General features: G+C 47.8%; 1 protein-coding gene across 1 annotated transcript in view; it reads right to left on the bottom strand.

The window, feature by feature from the left end:
• LOC147623661 (SEC12-like protein 2) overlaps positions 1 to 23502 on the bottom strand; it is a 51299-nt gene extending 27797 nt beyond the window's left edge. Inside the window, exons 1-6 of the mRNA XM_086820250.1 lie at positions 22923 to 23502; positions 9386 to 9480; positions 9160 to 9304; positions 8961 to 9052; positions 8771 to 8870; positions 8603 to 8675 (exon numbers count right to left, since the gene is read on the bottom strand). Coding sequence (XP_086676376.1) covers positions 8603 to 8675; positions 8771 to 8870; positions 8961 to 9052; positions 9160 to 9304; positions 9386 to 9480; positions 22923 to 23189 — 772 coding nt within the window. The 5' untranslated portion in view covers positions 23190 to 23502. The remainder of the gene's footprint in view (positions 1 to 8602; positions 8676 to 8770; positions 8871 to 8960; positions 9053 to 9159; positions 9305 to 9385; positions 9481 to 22922) is intronic.
• Between the last annotated feature and the right edge of the window lie 278 nt (positions 23503 to 23780).

Genomic DNA, 23780 nt, shown 5'->3' with positions numbered 1-23780 from the left:
TACATTCAAATTTGTAATGTCAAGTAGGAGTGTCATTAACAAGATAGACTTGATTAATTATGTCAGAAGAGTACATTGGAGTGGGTATTGTCGAGTAGGAATGATCTTGACTGTGTTACCCAATTCTTTACATTGTATTAGTCGCTCCCTTCTAAGGAGGACCTTTCTTCCATTGTGAATGAAATTAAAGTGTGCCAGCATATCTTGCAAGGATTCTTCGACAATATCCTTCCTTAGCTGTTGTAAATTGTCCAATGTCCATTTTATTCCCAGTTTATCAGTCGTGGGGGACTGTTTTTTTCTTATCGGCCTGTAGGAGGCGGCCGACTTGAGGCTAGCCGACCAACCCATGGGCCTTCTGTTGGGGCTGTTGGCCTGTTTTGCACTGGGCGACTGTTGCCCCTTGCCCATATATAAACAACACTTGCACCCCCCCCTCCCAAACACACATTCTGTACCGGTTATCAGGTGTATATAGCAGAGTTTCTAGCGCTTATCTCATGTGCAACACTTCCGCGTTTTCTGCTCTGTGTAAGGTGAAACTCGCAGGCGGTGGGCGGAGCCCGGGGGACTAGGGCCTTTGACACACTTGTTGATACCATCGATGCATATTAAAACATTTAAACATAGCCACAACCTTAATACATATCCATCATCACTTTGCATAAAACATAAAAGCCATAAAACATCCACAAATGCTAAAAATGGAGCTTGCACACGTGACACCACATAGAGGCCGGAATGGGCCGACCCCCCCCCCCTCTGGAGTATTTTATTACCCAAGGAGAATAATATCATGTACAAGCTTTGAGGGCCTTACTCTCCCCACGGGAGATGCTGGATTATCCATATACAAATGCTTTAACACAGCCCAACACAAGGCAACCAAGCCGGAACATAAGCTATAGAAATGCCGAGCCAACAACATAATCCATATACCTCCGTGTGGGTACTGATTCTTTCCCAAAAACCACGGGTCTTTATGCAATAGAGCTGGTACAGCAAGTACAACTCTCCATTCAGCCGGTACAGCCGGTACAGTGACTGGTACAGCATGTACATTGGTTGGTACAACCGGTACGATGGTTGATACGGCTGGTACAACAAGTACAAATGCTGGTACAACATGTACAATGACTAGTACAGCAGGTACAGTGGCTGGTACAGCTGGTACAGAAGTTGGTACAATCGGTATAATGGGTGGTACAATAAGTACAAGTACAAGGACTAGTATAGCCAGTACAATGGCTGGTACAATAGATACAAAGGCTGGTACAACAAGTACAATGGCTTGTTGTCAATGAATAAAAGTACATCTTGGCTAATTCTCCCCCAACGGTTGCTGCTCCATCCGCAAATCATAATAAATGATTAAATACCCTTGCCTTCAGTATTTCTTCGCGAAGGAAGCCTCCAAAACAGTCCCCAACAGCCGGTATTCTTCATGGGCAGCCTTCAAGTGAGAGAGAAAGAGAGTAACCATCATTAGGGCAGCCTGTAACGGTGGTAGAGGCTAGTGTGCAGCAAGAGAGCCTCTATTAATGAAGAGAGAGGACTCCAATTTATAGATTTGGGCCTCCCATGAGCTAAAATGGCAAGAGAAGGCTACAATGACAAGTGGAGAGCCACACAATAGCTGAAGTGACAAGTGTGAGGCCACTTGTCTCACTTTGATCCACTTTATAACAAGTGTCAGGCCACTTGTCTCACTTTGGTCCACTTTCTTGCCACATGTCCCAATCTAAGAGATGGGTCCTTCCATAATCTTTACCTCTAAAAATATCCCAACTGGTAGACATTCTGTGATAGGCACTTTGCCAACTCTTGGTATCTGCTCAATTCCAGATGTAATGACGCGAACAGAATTTCCATCAGAGTCGGCGGGCCAAAAATAGCAACTTTCCTAAATTTTAGGAGTGTGGTCCTTTGTATTCTAGGATAATCCCCCATTCCCAAAGCTTGTACTTTCCAAATATTTAGACATCCAGGAGTCCACCAGACCCCTTTCATACTGGGAAATTTCCAGGCTAGTGACATCGTTCAATCTCATTTCCGTTGTTCATTCCGACATGGTATCACAGCCCCAAGTGGCTTGAAGCTTTGGAGACGGTGAGAGCATTCGGGACTACTGTGTTTGGTGCTGATTGGAGTGTTTTCGGGCCGTATGGGACGTGGAGAAGCGGGTAGAAGGCGGGCATCATTGCTGGACAGCCACCTTGCAAGCAAGTGCAGCCTCTTCATTTTTTTTCCCACCCACCCTCTCTCCACAAGACGACGTGAACCCCTGAGATGGCAGATTTGCTCGAGATGGCAGAGAAACATGTGAAGATCCCTATCCTCCCGACATCCCCGGTGGACCGACAATTCAACGTGAACAACTATGGCATCTAGAAGGTAATGATGGAGTTTTTTTTGGAGTCTTATGATTTGGCTGATTTCATCATAGTTGGAGTTCCAAGGCCAGAGTCGGAGGAGGAGGAACTTTCAATATCAACTAAGAAAGAGCAGGAGGCCCAAGCACAATTGTGGGATTGTGTCAATGCCCATGTGCATTCTTTCATCTTCCTTAATTGCACACCCCAAGTGATCAATCATATCAAACACATGGTGTTGGCTCATGGGATTTGGCAACACTTGGCCTCTTTGTACAATCAGGTATCGCCCATGAAGAGAATTTCCTTGGAAGTGCAGATGCGAGTGATGAATCTTGCAAAGTCTTCGACAATGCGAGAGCACATCAACAAAATCCAGGCTCTTCAATGGAAGGTTCTTTAGGTTGGGAAGGAGATATCATCAGAGGACATGGCCATCACCTTGTTGTCTCATCTATCCCCTCAGTAATCAACTTTCTATTCTTCTTTGATCACCAGTGGGAGGCTCAGCACCATTAATTGGAAGGAGCTTGTGCCGATGGTTTTGGACCAGGCGGAGCAGTTTCTGAACCCTCCACAGGGTGGAGGTTCTGAGGCTTTGACTAGCCAGTGGTCAAAAGGCCGCAGCAGCAGCAAGGGCAAAGAGTAGTCTTCACAAGTGAAGTCTTCTGAGAAGAAGCCCGACTCGGATCATGATGCCTTGAAGGCCGAGCGGACCATAACCATTGTGGCCAAAAGGGTCTGTCACACACAGGCACGTGTATACGGAACCAATTCACTACCAAAACAGCATACATACATCAACCATTCTTGGCATATACATGATCACCATCATTGTGAAACATTACATGAGCATATACATCTTGCAAACATAAACCAACTTGCACATGACACAGCACTAGGGACTGAAGTTGGGCCCGCCCCCCCCCCCCCCCCCCCCCCCCCCCCCCCGGCGAGGTTTCTTTATTACCAACAGAAGTATTTATATGTACAAGATGCAGCCGACCGAAGAGTACACACTCATCCAGCCAACACCAGATTTATCCAACTATGGAAACATAGGTAAACACATTACCTGCAGCTCCTCGGTCACCAACCAAGGTCAAGCGGTCACCAACCACTCCTGTTGCAACACCCTCAGTCACCAACCAAGGTTGAGCGATCACCAACTGCTCCTGTAGAACACCCTCGGTCACCAACCAAGGTAGAGTGATCACCAACCACTCCTATACTTTGATAGAGCGGTCACCAACCCTCTAACAAAGTGCTCTCCCAAACCTGCAAAAAAGCTCACTGGCCACCCACAAGTTCCACCAGATCACATCCCCAGGCCTGGTACTTGTCTAGGGACATGTTTGCTCAAGTTTCGTCGCGAGAAACCTCCTGCAAACCTGTAAAAACAGCCAATAATGGCCCTTATAACAGTCGGCCAATTCCTATAGAGGCTCTGCTCACTCCGTCCAAGCCCTATTCTCAGTAGAGAAGCCCGAAAACAGTCCCAACAGCCATGCACAAGCTCCTGGAGCTAAATCGATCAGCCTGCAACCCCTGTAGATGAAGTCGACCTGCCCTATAGAGAGAGAAATAGCAACCAGCCAGCCTTGGGACCCTTGTACTTTGCATGTATTCCACCTATAGCTCATGCATATGAGTAAACTTGCTGTTTTTCCTGTCCACACAGTGCCTACCAGCACACGATTTCCAGTTGAGTGCTCTACAAGTCAAGGCTTGCCCACTTTGGCCCTCCCACACCCATAATAGCAACTCGTGGAGCTTTTTGGGAGTGCCCGGGTGCCCATCTCTCATATTTGGCCTTGGTTCATTAAAAATAGTCCACCCTGATGTAAACTCACTTATAAAATTATAAGTGTGTCTGCCCACACTTTAAGTGAATGTGAACCCTGCACCCAATAAACCTTAGTAACATGAAATAATGAATAAATTGGGTTAAGTGTGCACACTTACCACCTGCAAAACACATAAGGAAACTATATGAGTCCCAAACAGGTGTGCACACGCGTATCCACGGGCTGTCCAGGCGTCCCCGGTGCCCGTGGACATTCACAGGCAAAATACCAAGAATGTCCAGGCATCAAAAACAAGTCATCCATGCATGTGCAACTCACATACATATGCTGGTGCACAAACATAGTGGATGAAATCTCCCAACTTACATCTTGTACATCCAAATAGCCCGTTCATAGGCGCCGTCCACACAGGACCAAAAAGTACTCACCAGGGTAACCACCCTTCCATGAGTCCAGAGTCACTCACCAGAGTTACCACCCTTCCATGAGTTCATAAATCATGCCAGGAACTCACACCAGGATACCAATCCTTCCATGGAGCCCTTCCACATGTATTCAATCATGACATCATTTCAGACGTCTGCCAGAGAAGTGGTGACAGGGTCACTACAGGAGGAAATGTCCTCAGCAGAGCACCGAGGAAGGTGCAGATTCCTCAACTGCAGCCGCAAAGATTCCAGCTTTTGTGCACTCAGAGATTATGGACATCCAAGCTTCATCTTCTTCGAGTAGGGAGGTGGTTGGTCTCACCGTTGGGAATACTTGGGAGTCGATTCTAGACAGTGGTGCTTCCAAGCACATGGCTCCTTCCCGAGAGATGTTACAGGATCTTCGGAGCAAACAGGTCACATCCTTATTGGTGACAAGTCCACTATCGCGATTCACAATCAGGGCAGGTTAGGGATCGTTCCCGATAGCAAAGGGGGGAAGCATTCCCCTCGGGTTCTTTATGTCCCATCTCTTAGCTTTCATCTTTTGTCAGTGCATAAGGTTCACAAGACTGGCATGCGGGTGGAGTTTGATGAGCATTTTGTTGCTATTCGGGACAAAGCAACAGGCCAGGTTGTTTGGGAAGGCGGAGTGGAGAATGGGATTTACAGACTCTCAGCACTCTCTTCTCTTACAGGTACTCAGGTTGGTGATTTGTGGCATTTTCGTTTTGGTCACTTGAATGTGGACGCGTTGCGGCGGGCTTTCCAAGACTAGATGGTGGATGGCTTGCCAGATTTTAGCAGCAAGCAAGGACATTGCAATTCTTGCATTCGTGATAAAAGTCAGTCAAAGGAGCTTTTATAGGTATACTATGCATTGATGTCTCATATCATTCGGGACAAAGAGCCTACTTCAGTTAAGGAAGCTCTTTCCCAGGAGACTTGGAGGAACAGGAGACTTGGAGGAAAGCCATGCAAGTGGAACTTGAAGCCATAGAGAAGAATGGAACTTGGGAGTTGGTTCCGAGGCCGTCAAAACGGTCAATCATTCATGTCAAGTGAGTCTACAAGACCAAGTATACATCCGATGGGTCCGTAAATAAGCACAAGGCCAGACTTGTGGCTAAGAGCTATGTTTAGCGGCCAGACATCAACTATGAGAACACTTTTGCACCGACAGCTAGGATGACCACGATTCATACAGTTCTTGCCCTTGCCTCTTCTCAGCAATGGCTGGTGTATCAAATGGATGTTAAATCTGTGTTCCTGAAACGGTGACTTACAGGAGGAGGTGTATGTTGAGCAACCTCCAGGCTTTGAGGTTCCGGGATCAAAAGCTATGGTTTACATGTTGAGGAAGGCCTTGTTTGGTCTTAAACAAGCTCCCAAGGCTTGGGACCAGAAGATAGATTCTTTCTTTCTGAGAAAGGATTTCTAGAGATCAATAGCAAATCCGAACTTGTATCTCTTTCAGGAACGCGGTATGGTCACATTAATTATCCTCTATGTGGATGATCTTATTCTCACTAGCGGTCATGTGGAGCACATAGCTATGACGAAGGATGCCTTGTCAGAGATGACGGATTTAGGCTTACTTCATTTCTTTTTATGATTGGAGATTTGGCAGATCCGGAGGGGGTTCTTTGTTTCTCAGCAGTCGTATGTTCATGAGTTGCTGGAGGCCTTTGGGATGGAGAACTGCAAGCCTATTTCATCTCCGATGGACCCGAATACCAAACTTACTGTACATGGTCCTTGTGAGCAAGTTGATGCCTCTTTATATCGGAAGCTTGTCGGTTCATTGATTTGGTTGCTGAAAACCAAATTGGACTTGAGTTTTCCAGAGGGGCTGTTGAGCTCATTTATGCAAACACCTTTGAAGACTCATTGGGACGCAAGTTTGCGGATCTTGGAGTATCTACAAGGTATGAAGGATCTTGGACTCTTTTATAACACTGGAGGGGGAACGTAGGACCGAGTCAGTCTCTAAGGTTGGAGTGACTCTGATTGGGGAGGAGATCCAAACACGAGGAGATCTACTTCAAGATACAGCTTTACCCTTGGCTCAGGATCGATTTCTTGGAGCAACAAGAGACAACCAACTATTGCCTTGTCTTCCATTGAGGCAGAGTATCGGGCTACTTGTGGTGCTATTTGCGAGGTGGTGTGGCTGCGGAGGTTACTTAGTGAGATTGGGTTTCCATAGAAGGAACCTAAGGTCATCCAGTGCGACAACCAGAGCTGTATAGCTATTGCTCGGAACCCGGTCTTCCATGCCCAGAACAAGCACATAGAGATACAATATCACTTTGTTCACGAGAAGATTTTGGCTAGTTACACTTCTAGTTTTTTATTCGACAGAGGACAATGTGACAGACCTCTTCACGAAGCTTCTACCTCAGCAGATGCTCCGTCAACACTCCAGCTCACTGAGCTTGGTTCCACATCCAGGCGCTAAGAGGGGTGTTAGCAGTGATCTCCTGTCTGTACCATATTACACAATAGGGAGTGAGGGCCAGTGATGTGGTGTTCCCGCCCGTGTGAGAGTTTCTCCACTTTTCTCCATTGTCCATTTTATTCTTAGTTTACCAGTCGTGGGGGGCTGTTTTTTTTCCTGTCGGCCTATAGGAGGTGGCCAAATTGGGGCTGGCTGACCAGCCCATGGGCCTTTGGTTGGGGCTGTCGGCATATTTTGCACTGGCTGACTGCTGCCCCTTGCCTATATATATACCACACTTGCCCCCCCCACACATTCTATACCGGTTATCAGGTGTATGTAGCAGAGTTTCCAGCGCTTATCTCTTGTGCAGCACTTCTGCGTTTTCTGCTGTGTGTACAATCTCATTTCCGCTGTTCATTCTGACAAGGCCTTACCTGTGTGTGAACCCAATCTCATTTTCGTTGTTCATTCTGACAAGGCCTTACCTGTGTGTGAACCCACTCTTATGAGTGTGGAAGTGTGGTAGTGTGTGAACCACCTCTTGGAGGGGTATAAATAATATCTAGATATTTGTGTGTGCTATGACATAAGCAATGATGAACATTTGTAACCTATAAAGATACTTGTACTTCATTGAATCAATTAAGCAACTATCACATCATTCAGTCATGTACTTCACTCTCTCTAGTTTGTCATCTCTCGCTTCTCTCTCTCTCGCTCTCTCTTTGTCCAATGCCATAGCTATGTATCTCTTCAAGCCTCCATAGCCCAATGCACTCCTCTTCCCCTTGTACCATCATTTCCTACATTGTATCCGAGCAAGGTTCACTCAGCCAACACATTTAGACCTCAAGATCATTTTAAGGTCAATCAAAATGTGATTGAAAAAAATCTCACACCCATGGATGTACATGCCTGACTTCAGTGCCATCTGAAGCAGCCAGACATATCCAATCACTTCCAATCAACCACCTCGTAGGCCACAACCGTGTCTACCAATCAATAGTCATTAAAATCAAGATCAAAGCATTGCTCGGTATGGATCCAGCCTTTGGTGAATACAATGTGTGCCAGCCAAGTTGATTGAGGAGCTGCAACGGTTGTGTGTTGGATGAAGGTGCCTTTTCTGCCCCTAGCAGCCTTCCAAGAAATCAGTTGTTATATAATTTCTTTATGAAGGGTCATAAGAAGTCATCCGAAGCCTTTGCAAGTGGGCTCTAGTCCGAGCAGTAGCACCCTTGGCCTGCCAACACACAGGTACGGGGTTTGAACCCAGTAATCTATAATATACTGATTGAACTCTCTATTTTTTGGAGTAAGGCATCGGAACTTGGAAGCTTGGAAGCCTTTAAATGCTGATCTTGTAATTTCTCAATTTCTTACCATAATGCAATATAATACTTGATCCCTAAAAAACAAATGTTGCAATCTATTGATAAACTGTCTTTTCATAACTAGATATTCCTATGTCATAAACCTAATAACCATTACAAGCAAAAGAACGCAAAAGGGTTGGGAAGAATGAAATTGCACATTGAACTAAGCACACACCTTCCTTTACAGTAACAAACAGAAGTGGATTCGTGCCGTCTCTAGAAAATCGACAAAATCCCAGATCCCCTGCCTGCACAAAGGAGGTCAAAAAAGTCTGAACTTGTGAGCTTCACCAACTTATAGCCTTCCAAAATAAACCCCTTTTCAAAATTCAAATGCCCTTGCCTGATCCAGTGATAACGAAGCCACCGTAGCCAATGTTGACAAGTCCCAAATCCTACATGGACCAGACCCTCCAGTCGATGCCAAAAAAGCAGCATCCAAACTGTTTTTTTTCTTAACTGTCAATACCGACATCTACATATGCATTTGTTCACAAAAATCCAAAATTACCACATAAAGACACCGCACACACCTGAAGTCAATGTCTCTGATGCTTTTATGAGCTTCGGGTTGATCGAGTATAAGACTTAAGCTTGGCCACTCAAAGACCCGTAAGTGCCCATCCTATACCCCACACAAACAGCTGAACATATCAAATTCCAATACATCCCAAAACCATGGGAAAAATCACTACAAAACGTTCACAGATTTCAAATGTAGAATTAACTCACGTCGCCGCCTGCTGCAAAACGAGTACCGTCTGCGCTGAACACCAAAGACCTCTGTTGCCCAACTTCTTGCAGTTGTGTCAGGGTTTTGTTCGCAGGTTCCAGCTTCATATGTTTGGATCCACCCTCTCTCACCATTTCAAAGAGCCTGCCAGAAAAAAGGCCTTATTGAACTATCCACCACCACAGCGATGGCAGCCCCATTATTGACTTAGAGCTTCAACATTACCTGCAGCTTCTTGTGAAAGAGCATGCAATACCATGCCCTGTTGGGTGAACTGCCATTCGATAGGGCGGATCATCGTCAGTAGAAAGTACATGAACCTGCAGGCACATATGTTAGGATCAAATTACGATCAGAAACCTAAAGCTGGTATTGTGCCCTTTTTTCTAAAACTGGCATCTAATGTTTTTCATGACAGTCCAGACCCCTAGGAAGGCAGAAAACCTTTTTTACCCTTGATAAGCTTTTCACAAAACCCAGCCCTAGCTGACCCCTTAGGCAGGCTGCTCTTTGCTGCGAAAATGAACACAACCACCAGCCTAGACCAACAAGTAATTATTAATGCTTCAAGTGGCTTGTAATTGGACTTTAAACACACCAGCTGTCAAGATTTAAAACTACACAACTGCCTGAACCACCCAAAACTATTGCATATGGTCACTGTCGTTAAGACCACAAAGATGGTGCTGCCAATGACACGCCCCCTCAACCGAATGATGATAAAAAATCAGCAGTTGCATGGTATATATAGAGGTAAAATTCCAGTTGAACCCACAGCTAGCTGGTTCTCCCCAAAATGAAGACTGTCTATGGGCCAGTGGTTGGTCTTATAGCAGCCAGATCGTGTAGGTTACCTCACGTGTGGCAGGAGCTCCCACATGCAGAGTTTAGGTGGTGACTTCAACATGTTAGAGGATCCAGAGGACAGAGGGAGGAAGGCTGGACACTATATCTGGAGTAGAGTACTCCACCAGGGAGGAGTTGATTATCACTGTGAGAGGGCAGGACACTTGGCACCTCCCTGAGTTTGGTTGCACCCCTGGGAGCCTCCACAGCAGACCGCGACCTTGGCCTTCAAGAGATTAACTCTTTCCTGCAGAGGGCAGCCCATGACCGGCTCATCTCGTTCCAGGAGCAGGAGCAGAGCCTTCGCAAGAGTCTTGTTTCCCTTCAGCATCTCTAGGAGCAGATCCCACAGAACCCATGATTGAAGTCCCAGATGGAGACAGCTTGCACAGAGATCCAAACGATTCAGGAGAGAAGGGTGGAGTTCAGGTGCCATGCTTACACCTCTTTCTAAAACGGGCAAGAGTCAGGGTTACTAGGGAGTTCTTCGAGATGACTTGCTGTGACATGCAGGGGATTGATTGTCGTAAAACAACCTTAGGCTTATACTAAACTGCACTTAATGATACTTAAGAGATAGACAATGGTGTCAATGCAATGCAATGCAGCTATATCAAATAAATGTGTTTACAATGAAGATCTATGCTGTCCTAGATGAATATCTATCTCGGGAAGAGAGAGAGACGCTGAATGCTAATGATGAATGACTGTTCCCTTCTCCAATGCTGAGGTCCACCCTTAGATGCCAGCTTTCCTCTATGTAGGAGGTAGGAAGATGAATTGTATGCTGCTGAATATGCTGATGATGAACTGCTGAATAAAGATGCTGATCTGCTGTCTTCCCTTTGCTCCCTAGGAAAAAAGGAAACAATGAGAAGATGAAGATCTATGAGATGATTCAACTGAATGAATGATGTGCTGCTTACACATGATGTTATGCTGCTGGTCGGCCAGCCTTCTATGTCTTCACGACCACATAAATGCTTTAGATAATGCTGTCGGCTGCCTATTAAGTGCTGTAGAATCTCTTGCCGGCTGCCCACAACTGCATGCCTAATGCTTGAATGCCATGCTTCGGAACATGCTGTAAATGCCTCAAGAATGCTTTTCTTAATGCTCATAACTGCCTGCTTAATGCTTATGAATGCCTAGATGATGCCATGTCACTTGTACACCAACTAGGTGTGCATGTGACATTCCCCTTTGCTAAACTGTTGCTGGGTGGTACACCTAGCAACCTTTCGACTCCTCTGTTGATCCCCCTCCACTGAAACCACTGACCCACTTCTTCTGCCGAGACTGAGGTGGACTGCGAAAGTTGAATCCTTTGAGCCAAAGACTTCTCCACTATGGGAACTACATGGCAAATGCTACTAAATCTACTTGGAAATACCTCAGTCACCACTAACCTTTTGACACATTATCCCCGTCGTTCCTAAACCTCTGTACCCCCTGAGGCGATGTTGGAACAAACTTCTGTCTTCTTCTGTGGAAGTGAACCCCCAATTGCCAGTTGAAGCCCAAAACTCCATTTACTCCTTTGATGATGGATGTCATTCTTCCCCAGAGAACTCATGGCCAACAACTGGATGTCTCACAAATGCAAGATGTTTAGACTGATTGCTAGGATGACTACAATGCTAATGCAAGCCCTATGCAACCCCTATATGCTGTGCAAGAATGCAATGGACGGGTTACTGATGCATGCCTAAGGGGAAAACCCTAAGGATAGCCTGCAAGATCTTGAGAACTGGATTTAACTGAGCGGAAGCGACTAACATGTTGGCTACCTAAATAACTTAAGGAATGAACATGAACTAAGGTTGCTTACCTTGTAAAGTTCTAATACCAATGTGACATGCAGGGGATTGATCGTTGTAAAACAAACTTAGGCTTATACTAAACTGCACTTAATGATACTTAAGAGATAAACAATGGTGTCAATGCAATGCAATGCACCTATATCAAATGAATGCGTTTACAATGAAGATCTATGAATAGATTTATGCTGTCCTAGATGAATATCTATCTCGGGAAGAGAGAGAGGCGCTGAATGCTGATGATCAATGACTGTTCCCTTCTCCAATGCTGAGGTCCACCCTTAGATGCCAGCTTTCCTCTATGTAGGAGATAGGAAGATGAACTGTATGCTGCTGAATGTGCTGATGATGAACTGCTGAATGAAGATGCTGATCTGCTATCTTCCCTTTGCTCCCTAGGAAGGGAGCACTGAGAAGATGAAGATCTATGAGATGATTCAACTGAATGAATGATGTGCTGCTTACACATGATGTTATGCTGCTGGTCGGCCAGCATACTGCAGTCGGCCAGCCTTCTATGTCTTCACGACCACATAAATGCTTTAGATAATGCTGTCGGCTGCCTATTAAGTGCTGTAGAATCTCCTGTCGGCTGCCCACAACTGCATGCCTAATGCTTGAATTGCTTGAATGCCATGATAATACCTTAGTGCTTGAATGCCATGCTTGGGGACATGCTGTAAATGCCTGGATAATGCTTGATGGCCTTTGCTTAATGCTCATAAATACCTTCTTAATGCTTATGAATGCCTAGACGATGCCATGTCACTTGTACACCAACTGGGTGTGCACGTGATACTTGCGCCCACCATCCAAGAGACGGGATCCGCAGGTTGAAGAGTAGAGATGGATACATTGAGTCAGGAGGCTGCATACTCAGGAGGTGCTCTCACCAGGATTGCAGATGTTCTTGTGCTCTCCCTTCTCGCGTGATGAGCTGTGTGAGGTTCTACGGGCCCTGCCTTGTGGGAAGTGCCCCATAGAGTATGGCCTTCAGGTCTCCCTCTCCATTCTTCACTAGGATCTTATGGAGGATGGTTTCCAAGCCGCCTTCAACGAGATCACGGCCTCTGGCCACATGCCAGAGAGGCTGTCATAGGGTCTTATTCATTTGATTACGAAGGAGGGAGGTGATAGTTTGGAGATTCATCAATGGCACCCCATCACCCTCCTTGGAAGTGCCTACAAAATTCCTGCCAAAGCCATCAGTCGCCGCTCCCAAGGAGGGAGGTGATCGCTTCAAGATGATTCGTCAATGGCACCCTATCACCCTCCTTGGAAGTGCCTACAAAATCCTTGCCAAAGCCATCAGTCACCGCCTGCAGCCCCACCTCCCTGGTTAGATTCATGGCACCCAGACTGGTTTAACCCAAGATAGGAGCATCCTCGATAACTCTTCACCTTTTGGGAGGCTTCCACCACAGCTCGTCTTCACCGAGAGGACATGGCAGTTCTTCTCCTGGATCCTATCGACACAATTGACCGGGCTTTCCTAGAGGGCACTATGCTTCCAATGGGGTTCCCCGCTCACTGGATTAGAGGTGTGCATTCTATTCCGCTGCCCACATGCAAGTCCTCATTCAAGGAGCTAGAGGGTAGAGGTTTCCAATCTCCAGATCGGTTTGTCACGGATGCCCTCTCACCCCTTTCCTCTTCCTCTTCGTAGTTGAGGCAATGAGTAGCTTCTTGTCCGCGCAAGGCACTAAACTTCAAGGCCTTCGTCCCCCGGAGCGTCTCAACTCGGAGTTTGCAGATGACACAGCAGCATACCTTTCCGAGCAGGAAGGGAACTCCAGAGATTCACGCTAGCCATTGAGGACTTTTGCCTTGCTTCAACTAGCACAAGTCGTGCGGTCTTGGGCTCCGTCGGCATTCTTGCTGGCACCTCATTTTCAGATCATGCGCCAGTTATATTGACTTTGGAGGAGGGGACACGGGAGCCCAGCTTGCAGTTGAGGATCCCAGAGAGGGTACTTGCAGACCCCAGTCTCGCTGAGGACATTGAGAGGATCTGGCATGATAGTCAGTGCTCTGACCAGGATGCAGCGGGCCAGTGTGCCCAGGGACTCATTGATCTTAGCTCTTTTCTACACGCTGCAGCTTTGACACGACTGGGAGAGATTCGCGAGCGGGAGCAACGGCTGAGACGCAGCCTTGCTTCACTACAGCGCCTTCAGGAGCAGCAGCCTGCATGTGAGTGGGTGGCGTCCCAGCTGAGCCAGGCACGCCAGGAGGTTAGAGAGGCAGAGGAGCAGAGACATGAGTTTTACTATCGTCGTCAGGCCTCTCAGTGGACGCAGCTTGGTGATAGAGTGACTGGGGAGTTTTTTGAGATCACTGGACCCCGTCATGCGCGAGCAGGGGTTCGCCAGCTTGGTAGACCGGATGGATCGATAGCTACTGAGCTCGGGGAGATCAGAGCCATTGCCACTGCTTTTTATAGTGACTTGCTTTCAGCGGAGCCAGCCACTGAGGATCGAGATGTATGCAGACAGACTGTGTGGGCCCATGTGCAGAGGAGGGTCACAGACCATATGCGCACAGTTCTAGGTGCGCCTCTGTCAGAGATTGAGCTAGCCGAGGCCTTGAGGGTCCTGCCGCGACATAGTTGCCCAGGGGAGGACGGACTGACGCCGGCCTTTTTTATGCGCTATTGGGACCTTTTGGGGCCAGGCCTCCGCAGGGGCTTTCAGCATGTTTTGGACACTGGGGTGATGCCGCAGAGCTTTTCAGAGGGCTTGATCTATCTTATCCCCAAGGGAGAGGGAGTATCAGATGATATTCGGCATTGGAGGCCTATTACGATCCTCAATACTGTCTACAAGGTCTTGGCAAAGGCCTTGAGTTTGAGGATCCAGCCCTTCCTGGGGGAGTTGATTCATGCTACTCAGACAGGATTTGTCAAGGAGCGCAGTATCCTTGACAACATCTTTACTTTCTGGGAGGCGACGGCCCGAGCTAGGTTTCTTGGCGAGGACTTGGTCGTGATGCTTCTCGATTTTGAGAAGGCATACGATAGAGTTGATTGGGGATTCTTAGAGGGCACTATGCTACGCCTGGGCTTTGAGCCAGGATGGATCAGAGGGGTGGCAGCTTTGTATTCCACAGCTCGCAGCCAGGTGCTGATTGCAGGAGGTCGGGGGCCGAGTTTTGAGCTGACCAGATCAGTCCGTCAGGGGTGTCCTCTCGCCCCTTTCCTTTTTCTCTTCTTTGCGGAGGCTATGAGTATGTATTTGACGGCAGAGGAGGTTGGTTTGAGAGGACTTCAGCTCCCAGTCCGGGGGGAGGATTTGCTTGATGCTGAGTTTGCAGACGACACGGGCTTATTTTTGCATGGCCAAGAGGCCAATCTTATTCGGGCAGAGCAGTCGCTCCAGGTTTTTAGTGCAGCTTCGGGAGCATTGATCAATTGGCGCAAGACAGTGGCCTTTTGGATCAGTAGTGCTCCCACTCCGGCATGGAGTCCGGACCCCGGTTTTAGATGGATTCCTCCCGGCACAGCAGTGCGGTATTTGGGATGCCAGATTGGCCTCGATTTGTCACCTGAGCAGCAGATTGCCCCGCTTCTTCTGAGCATTCGGAAGAAGCTATTGTATTGGAGTACAGCTCGTCTATCCTTGGCTGGGAGGGTGGTGGTGGCAAATCAGGTGCTGTTAGCGACTATGTGGTACATTACGTCTTGTTGGATTTTCTCGAGCTCTTGCATCAGCCAGGTACAGAGGCTGATCAGGAACTTTCTGTGGTCTGGGCGGGACGGTCAGCCAGCTCGGGCAAAGGTTGCATGGGCAGTTATTACACTTCCGCTGGCTCAGGGCGGTTTGGGCATTATAGATCCAGTCGATCAGAGTAGAGCCTTATTGGGGAAGCTTATTGTTCGGGGGTTGCTTCCAGGCGCTGAGCCTTGGAAAGAACTCCTCTTGCAGCGACTGCAGGCCCGGGCGCCTCCTGCAGGGGGTACTTGGGCACCAGAGATTCGCTGGATCTTCATAGAGATGAGGAGGACAGGCCTCAGTAGAGGATGGGAGGACAGATTTGCTTTGAGTATCCTGAGAGCTTGGGAGCTGCTGAGACCGGGGCTCTCTCAGCGGCCTCCTTCTTGTGTTGAGGAGCGGGCCAGGCAGCCGCTCATCTGGAGCCCAGCGGTTCGTACAGAGCAGGGTCATATGCTGGGTTCTCGGCCTCATCTAGCCTGGGGACCTTTAGCGGCAGGCCCAGCTCGTAGTTTTGGAGACTGGCAGGCTTTCTGCAGTCTACCAGAGGAGACCCAGGTGGAGAGGCTGAGTCACTTCAGAGGGGGGTTGATTATGAGGGATGATATTCAGGAGGCACTTACAGAGGAGTGGTTCACACCTCTCGAGCCAGTAGCCCCACGGTGGATGGGAGCCTTTACACAGTTGGAGATCCTGATTGCTGTCAGAGCTAGCACTGAGGATGGCAGATGCCTCTATTATGAGATTCAGGATGAGGGCAGACTCCAGAGAGTGGAGGTGGAGTCGCCTTTGGTTGCAGAGTGCACCTTTCAGAGGATTCGGGTAGTGGCTGCCGCTTCTCGGAAGTGGCATATTGACCCCGACCCTGCTGACGTGCTCCCGGATTGGCGCATATGGGCATATGCAGCGCGCCCCTTGGCCCAGCTACAGTGGGACCCCGGAGAGTACGAGTGGCATGATCCTTATGCATCCCTTGAGGCCACAGAGATCACATGTTTCCAGTATACTGTTCGGCTGGGACGGCATATTTTGACGGCGAGGAGGACGGTTTCTCCAGCGGCAGCGGGGCATTGGCGATTGCAGGGACTATCACAGGAGTTCCTGGAGGATTTCTGGGCTCGGCTCTGGGCTAGTCGACAGGCCCGCAGGATCTCGGCTTTTCAGTGGCTGGTCGCCCACAGGGGCTCAGCAGTTGGCACTTGGCTTGTTTACAGCGGTCTTCCGGCGGCCTGCGTCAGATGCGGCCACCCTATGGAGACACAGAGACATTGCCTTTGGGACTGCCCTCAGGCACAGCAGATTTGGCTGCGGATGCTGCGTATTCTGGCCCCCCTCTCTCCAGAGGGTATGTTTACGTGGGGTGCCGCTGCTTGGTCGACTTCGTCAGGGCCTGGCTATGGGCTATGAGATGGAGCAGGGCAGTCAGGCCATCAGATTTATTAGGGGCCAGCCTCGCCTGGTTCCGGCACCGGATTTCTCGTCCGCCAGCTGGACACAGGAGAGGGATTTACGATGGGAGCTCCTCAGCAGCCTCACCATCTGGTTCACCTGGAGGGCCCGGTGCTTTACGGCCTTTGAGGGGAGATTAGAGCCACCAGCAGAGACTGTTCGGGGGATTTGGCAGGAGTTGATCCACACCCTGCGAGGACAGTACGACCGCATCCGGGGAGACTCGGATGAGGCGATCTTACGGCGCCAGGCCTTTCATACCACTTGGCGCTGCGGCCCGTTCTACACCCTACACACGGGATCCCCCCGTTGGCACTACAGGCCACCTGTTTGGCTCTTCCCCCCCCCCATTGTATGATTTAGCCGCTCAGTCCTTTAGACTGATGCTTGTATTTTGCAGCACCTAGGGAGAGTCTCCCGGGCTGCCATGATGTATTCACTGCTCTTCTCTCTGTTAGGAGCAGGAGAGATCTATCTTTTGTAGCCCTACGGGCGTTTTTACATAACTAATGAAAGGATCTTTTCTCGGAAAAAAAAAAAAAAAAAAAAAGTCGTGCGGTCTTTGGGTTGGATCTGCACCCACCTGGCTTGGTTCCCACTCCAGTCTTTCCGATGGACACCCTAGTCAGATATTTGGGTTGCTAGGCGTCACCAGCTGTGACACACCTACAAGTATGCAAGGCACAGCCAGACATCAGATAGCAGCCGACTTACACTCTCCACGGATTCTCCGCACAGTTCCCACTCGGCTTCACCGACTCGACGTCAGGAGACTGCTGGTTTGCTGAGTTTTTCCTCCATGCCTCATGAGGAACGAGCTCAATTAATGAAGCTTCAGAAGCCTTCCAAGTTCAACGAGAAGATGGACAGTGAAGTCATAACCAGTTGGACCCACGAGATGGCTACCATGTTGGCAGTGTTAGGTGGTTCAGATATTTTTCAGCTCCATTTGGTGCGTACGGCTTTGACGGGTGCACTCTTGTGATGGGATAACCACCTTAGGCACCACTTTGTGACTTGCCGACTGCCCGCAAGGCCATCTTGAAGTAGTTTATTCCCCTAGATTATGAGCATGAATTGAACAAACAATGGGAGCGCTTCATGCAGAAACATGGCGAATCAATAACCGACTATCTAACTCGTTTCTAGAAGCTTTTGCTCATGGTCCCAAGGACCCTCCAACAGTTGAAGCAAGTTGAGCGATTTGTGGATGGTTTGAAACGGTCTTTGCACGCAGACGTTCGTGCACATTGGCCCAGTGTGATCCTTCAGATGCGGTTCGTCTTACTACAACCCTCAAGATGCAAGAGAGTTCCACGTCTGGGACTCAACAACAAGGGCAGCAGAAAGTCAAAGACAAGGGTGGCAAGTCATAGGCCAAGGATAGTAAGGACAAGGCAAGTGGGGGAGCCTCAGTGATTTGCCTCACCCCAGAAGAGCATCGCGCCAAGATGGCTACTGGACAATGCTTTTATTGTGACTCCACCGAGCACATCGCCAAGGATTGTCCAAAGACCTTGGAGGAGCAATCTAAGGAGGAGACTTCTTTAGAACCGGAGGATGAGATGCATGTATGCGCATCTCAGCTTTTTTCATTTCTCAGGTTGAACACACACCCAAGGTGCTTCATTGCATGAGGCCACATGTACGAACAGAGGCCAGGTCTCTGAGGAAGAGTCTTCACAATTGCTGTTTGCACTAAGTGGGCAGAATCTTTGGCTTCAATGGCGGTCGCTTCAATTTTTGGGGTCATCAAGAGGACTCTTCTCACCTACCATTTGCATTGGGTGGAGTATCTTCAGTGTCTCATGTCATGGAGGCACCACAGGAGGACATGTCATCATATTTATCTTCGTCATGGGAGGATAGGCCAATTGGTGTATCTTCATAGTACACAGATTTCTTGGAGACTTACCAACAACAACCTAGGTTTTGACTTTGGTGTATCAACCGACGTATTACTTGGAATATGTTCCACACGACATGGGTGGTTTGGACCTACAAGTGACTTACCTTGAAACCTCTTGGCCAAGGAAGTTTTTAAAAAATCACATTTTTTAAACCCTTTTTTTAGTTTTTTTTCCTTGAGTAGATCCTTTTGTAATAGATACTTGAGCGCCCATGGGCCCTCTCCTTTACTTCCTCTTCCTCTCCTTCCTTCCCCCATTCTTTTCCTTCCTCTCTTCTTCCACTTCCTCCCCTTCTTTTTCTTAGTCTTCTCTTCCTCCTCTTCTTCTTTTCTTTTCACCTCTGCTTCTCCCATCTCTATTATTTCCTAATCCCAATTCCTATCTTCTTCGTCTCCTTAACCCCATGATTACAATCCCACATTCTACAATTCCTAGCCGCAACAAAAATGACCCACAAAAAAAATGACAATTCCTGGAATGTGTTGTGGGATAACATCATATTCTAGTGGTTTCTAAAAGATCTCTCTCTCTCTCTCTCTCTCTCTCTCTCTCTCTCTCTCTCTCTCTCTATGTATGTATGTATGCATGCATGCATGTATGTATGTAGATAGGTAGGTAGGTAGGTATATGTGTGTGTGTATATATAGGTGTGACAAATGTGTGCGCGCGCGCGTGTACATATGTGTGTGTGTGTCATAGTTACAATGAAACGCATTTCATTCCATCTGAATGTAAGGAAACGTTTCATTGGAATGAAACGCATTTCTTTCATGCTACCCGGGAAAACCTACTTTTGGGGATATTGGGGCTAGTGAGGATACATGTGAGGCATCAAAGAGAACACGGTTGGGTAAAGAGAACACGGTTGGGTTCAGAGAAAGATGCATAGAGCCAAGCAGGATTTGGGGTGCTGGTAGTTCCACTCCCGCGCAACACGAACCCCTTTGCCCGCAGCACCCAAAGCCTCTCTAAAGAGAGCAAGCATTCAAGCAAGCATGCATGACCAGTGGGATTGGTTCCATAGACCAATCCACGCGGTTGCCCACATATTGCACCCTCTGGGGCATAGTGAGGCCCAGTATATTAATGAAGAGTTGGAAGATGGATGGCAAGATTACATTCAGAAATGGACAGGAGGAGACGTGGAGCTCATGACACGCTTGGAGGATGAGCGGCTAGTGTATCGGAATGCCAGCCACGCATTTGGTAGACAGACTGCATGCATGCGAGAGACACAGCTTCAGCCAGTCTCATGGTGGGAGAAGTATGGGATTAGTAGCCCTCACTTGGTGAGTACGACTCTAAAAGACAAATCTGTTATTTACATGATACATTGATCAATGATGATTATACTTAGACTTTAGTACCCTGTACTTACAAAGTTTCTGAATTTTAATGGCAAAAATGCCTCGCCATTTGAGTCCTTTCACAAGATTGCAGTTCAGGTCCTGCTGAGAGGAACTGGAGCACATGGGCCCTCTTCCATACAAAGAAGAGGAACAGGTTGTCTACTGCTCAGTTGGAGCGGTTGGTGTATTGCCATTGCAATCTCTGCCTAATTGAGCAGTCGGGCAATCCGATAGAGCCTCGTCAGGTCAATGTTGATAAAATCGACATTGAGAAGATAAAAGATATCCCAGAGATTCCTCACGAGGAGCACGACATATATGCCATGTTGTATGAGGAGTTGATGGCACCTGCTCATGCTCTTAGAGAGTGACATTGAGTCTACCGAGGAGACTACTGAAGGACATCGAGGATGTTGAGGATTGAGTGCCCAATTGGCAGTGCCCACACTCCATATTGAGGACTCTAGTCTTTGGGGCTATCAAGCTTCTCTAATTTACTATTTGTCATCATTCATGCATGATTGCATCTATCAAGCTTCAGCATGCTTTACTTTGTGTATTTCAGACTTCAGTTTACTTTTTTTGTATAAGCTCAGGATTCAAACTTTTTGTGATCACTTTGAGTGCCATTATGGAGTAGTTGCCATTATTGATGATGAAATCCAAATCTTGATTCTTGATGTTGCCAGTTTATTTATGCCAATTGGTCAGTGGCTCAGTTGGGTGCCCACTGTAACTGGGTCACCCAGATTCTTTAGTTTTAGCTTGTAAACATGTTTTAATGTGTAAATGATGCATGTTTAATATTGTTTTGCACGGAAGGCAACATATTTTTAACATATTATAAACCTGTATACAAATTTTGAGGCCTGTACCCCCTCTTTTTGTATGAAACGTTTTTGAAACTATCAGGCCTCGTCACGGGGCGGTCTTGGCATAACTGATCCATCTATCGGGCAAGCTGGTTGTAAGAGGCCTTCAGCCAAGCGGGGAGCCTTGGAAGGATCCTTCTTGCAGAGATTTCGGCCAACATTCCCTCTCTCGATGGCCCTTGGACCCTCAGTGTGCAATGAATCTTCACGGAGGCCCGTTCCCCCGTGGTCTTTCGAGGACCACTTTGCAGCCAGTTTGATCAAAGCTTGGGGCCACCTCAAGCCTACCCTCTCCTAGTTTCCCCCAACTATAGATGAGAAGAGACTCTCCCAATCCTTGATATGGAACTCCCTTTTCAGGTTGCCCATTGGCCACCCCCTAGGCGCTCGATCTCACATTTCTTGAGAACCCCTCTGCACAGGTCCAGCTCAGTCTTTGGGAGAGTAGGCTAGCTTTAGGAGGCTCCCCCATAGACAAAGGACAAACCCCTCGTGGGGATCTAGGGCAGAGACTAGATTACCCTCCACATCGATTCAGCCATCCCCCCTAACTTGACTAGCAAACCCCCCTTCAAGATCCCACCCCCCCTTTGTGGTTTACAGCCTTCACTCGCCATGATATCCCCCTAATGGTCCTTGGTTCAAATGGGGGACCAGCGCTCATCTTTTCAATTGGTCCTCAGGGCCGACTAACCCATTCCCCTGTACATGATTTCAATGATGGCTCACTTCAACGGGTGAGGAATCAGGATTCTTGATTTCCATGCTCAGCAGTGGCACATCGACCCGCATCCGGCCAAGGTGGCCCACGACAGCTCTTGGCGGCTTTGGATTTGAGAAAGCCAATCATTGAGCCGTGTTAAGCAAGTGGGAGTGACAAGACCGCTTCAGCGCGGAAAGCCCAACCACCCCCACCTTTCTTCCATTGCACAGCAAGGATGGGTCACAAGATTCAAATGCATGAGATAGACGGCACCCTAACAGGGCAGCAGACCATTTGGCCTCCCAGGGCATCTCACCCTGTTTCCTAGAAGCGGCTGTGGGACAACTTTCGGCCAAGAAAGATCACACTCTTCCTCTCACAGTTAGCCCACCACAGCCTTGTTGTCGGCACTTGGTTGGCTATCAGTGTGGTAGGCTGGCACAATGGGCGCAGTGCAACCACCCCCTACAGTCACAAAGGCATTGCCTTTGGGATTGCCCCAAACTTCAAAGCGCAACAGGTATGGCAGAGGATTCTTGATCTCTACATGATCAGGAGATCCTCACCAAGTATCATCACATAGGGAGTTGTTGTCTGGGTGACAGGCACCCTCCACTATGAGAAGGCCAGGCTCTTCTACTACCACACTGCAAGATTGATACAGTTCCCACTCCCAACCTGTCGTCTGAGGCCTGGTCTCAGGCACGTGTGAGAGATGGGAGATCATCAACAGCATTTCTGCATGGCATATATGGCGGGCCTCTTGCATGAAGGCCATCAAGGGCACCCTAAAACTAAAACATCCAACACGTTATAGAAATAGATCAGTGATCAAATTGAAGTTGTGACAATGCTATGCTATGGATGCAAAGATGATGCCGAGAAAGCTTAACCTTAAAACAAATCATGCCATGAAATATTGAGCAAACTTGTCATTAACAAAGACTACGCCATGGATCATTCAGCAGAACGCATGGATCAATTCTACACAAATCAAGGCATGAATTATTGAGCAGCATTGGATTTAATACATAGGTCCATTGAACACAAAGCGTGCCATGGATCCTGAAGAACACATAATAAAAGATGATTAGCAGACTTACAGCTTCAGAGAGGGTATCTGTGCTGTGATCGAAACGGGCAAGCACAAGGCTGTTAGTTATGCCGGTTTCACCGACCCCGCCTCCACCTCCCAGGATCACAAAGCTTGTGTCGGCAGCAGGCTCATGGGCCTTGCCTTCTTTGCCCTCTGTGTCTTCTTCGCCTTTCTCCTCTTTCTGTGTAGTGGAAGGGGTTGTGGTTGCCCAGGCGGAGCAGAAGAGCGGCAGATCGTACTTCCTGGCGCAGGTCAAGGGCTGCCGGCTGCCCATCGCGTTGTCCTTTTACTTGATCCAATTCCAGCTCCAATTCCTTTGCTTACACACTGCACGAGAACTGTTGAAGGTGGAGGCTCTCTAGACTCTTAGAAGGTAGACTCTTAGTACTTACGCCTACAAAAGCTTACTATATATAGTGGAAAGTTCAATTGTTGTAATAAATGTGTACATGCACGTGCGTATGTGTGAAGTGGGAGTAGAGAGGAGATATGAGTGCACGTATGTGTGTGTGAAAGTATGAGAGAGAGAGAGAGAGAGAGAGAGAGAGAAGCCTTCCCATCCCGTAATAAATGATATGGAGGTGTGTGTACACATCAGCCATGCATATGTGTTTTGTGGGGAGGTGGGGGGGGAGAGAGCAAAGAGTGCATACACACTCACACAAGCTATATATATGTGTGCGTATGTATGTATATGCATATATACATATATATGTGTGTATGTGTACTTATTTATTTATTTATTTATATTTTATACTTATTATTTATTTATTTATAAATATACACACACATGTATATTTATATGTGTGTGTGTATGTATGTATGTATGCACACACACATATTATATATATGTATATGTGTGTGT

Source organism: Cibotium barometz, chromosome 26 (assembly GCF_041138505.1).
Source record: "Cibotium barometz isolate CiBa-2024 chromosome 26, ASM4113850v1, whole genome shotgun sequence".
Taxonomy (NCBI): Eukaryota; Viridiplantae; Streptophyta; class Polypodiopsida; order Cyatheales; family Cibotiaceae; genus Cibotium; species Cibotium barometz.
This window is presented reverse-complemented; position numbering and strand designations above follow the sequence as displayed.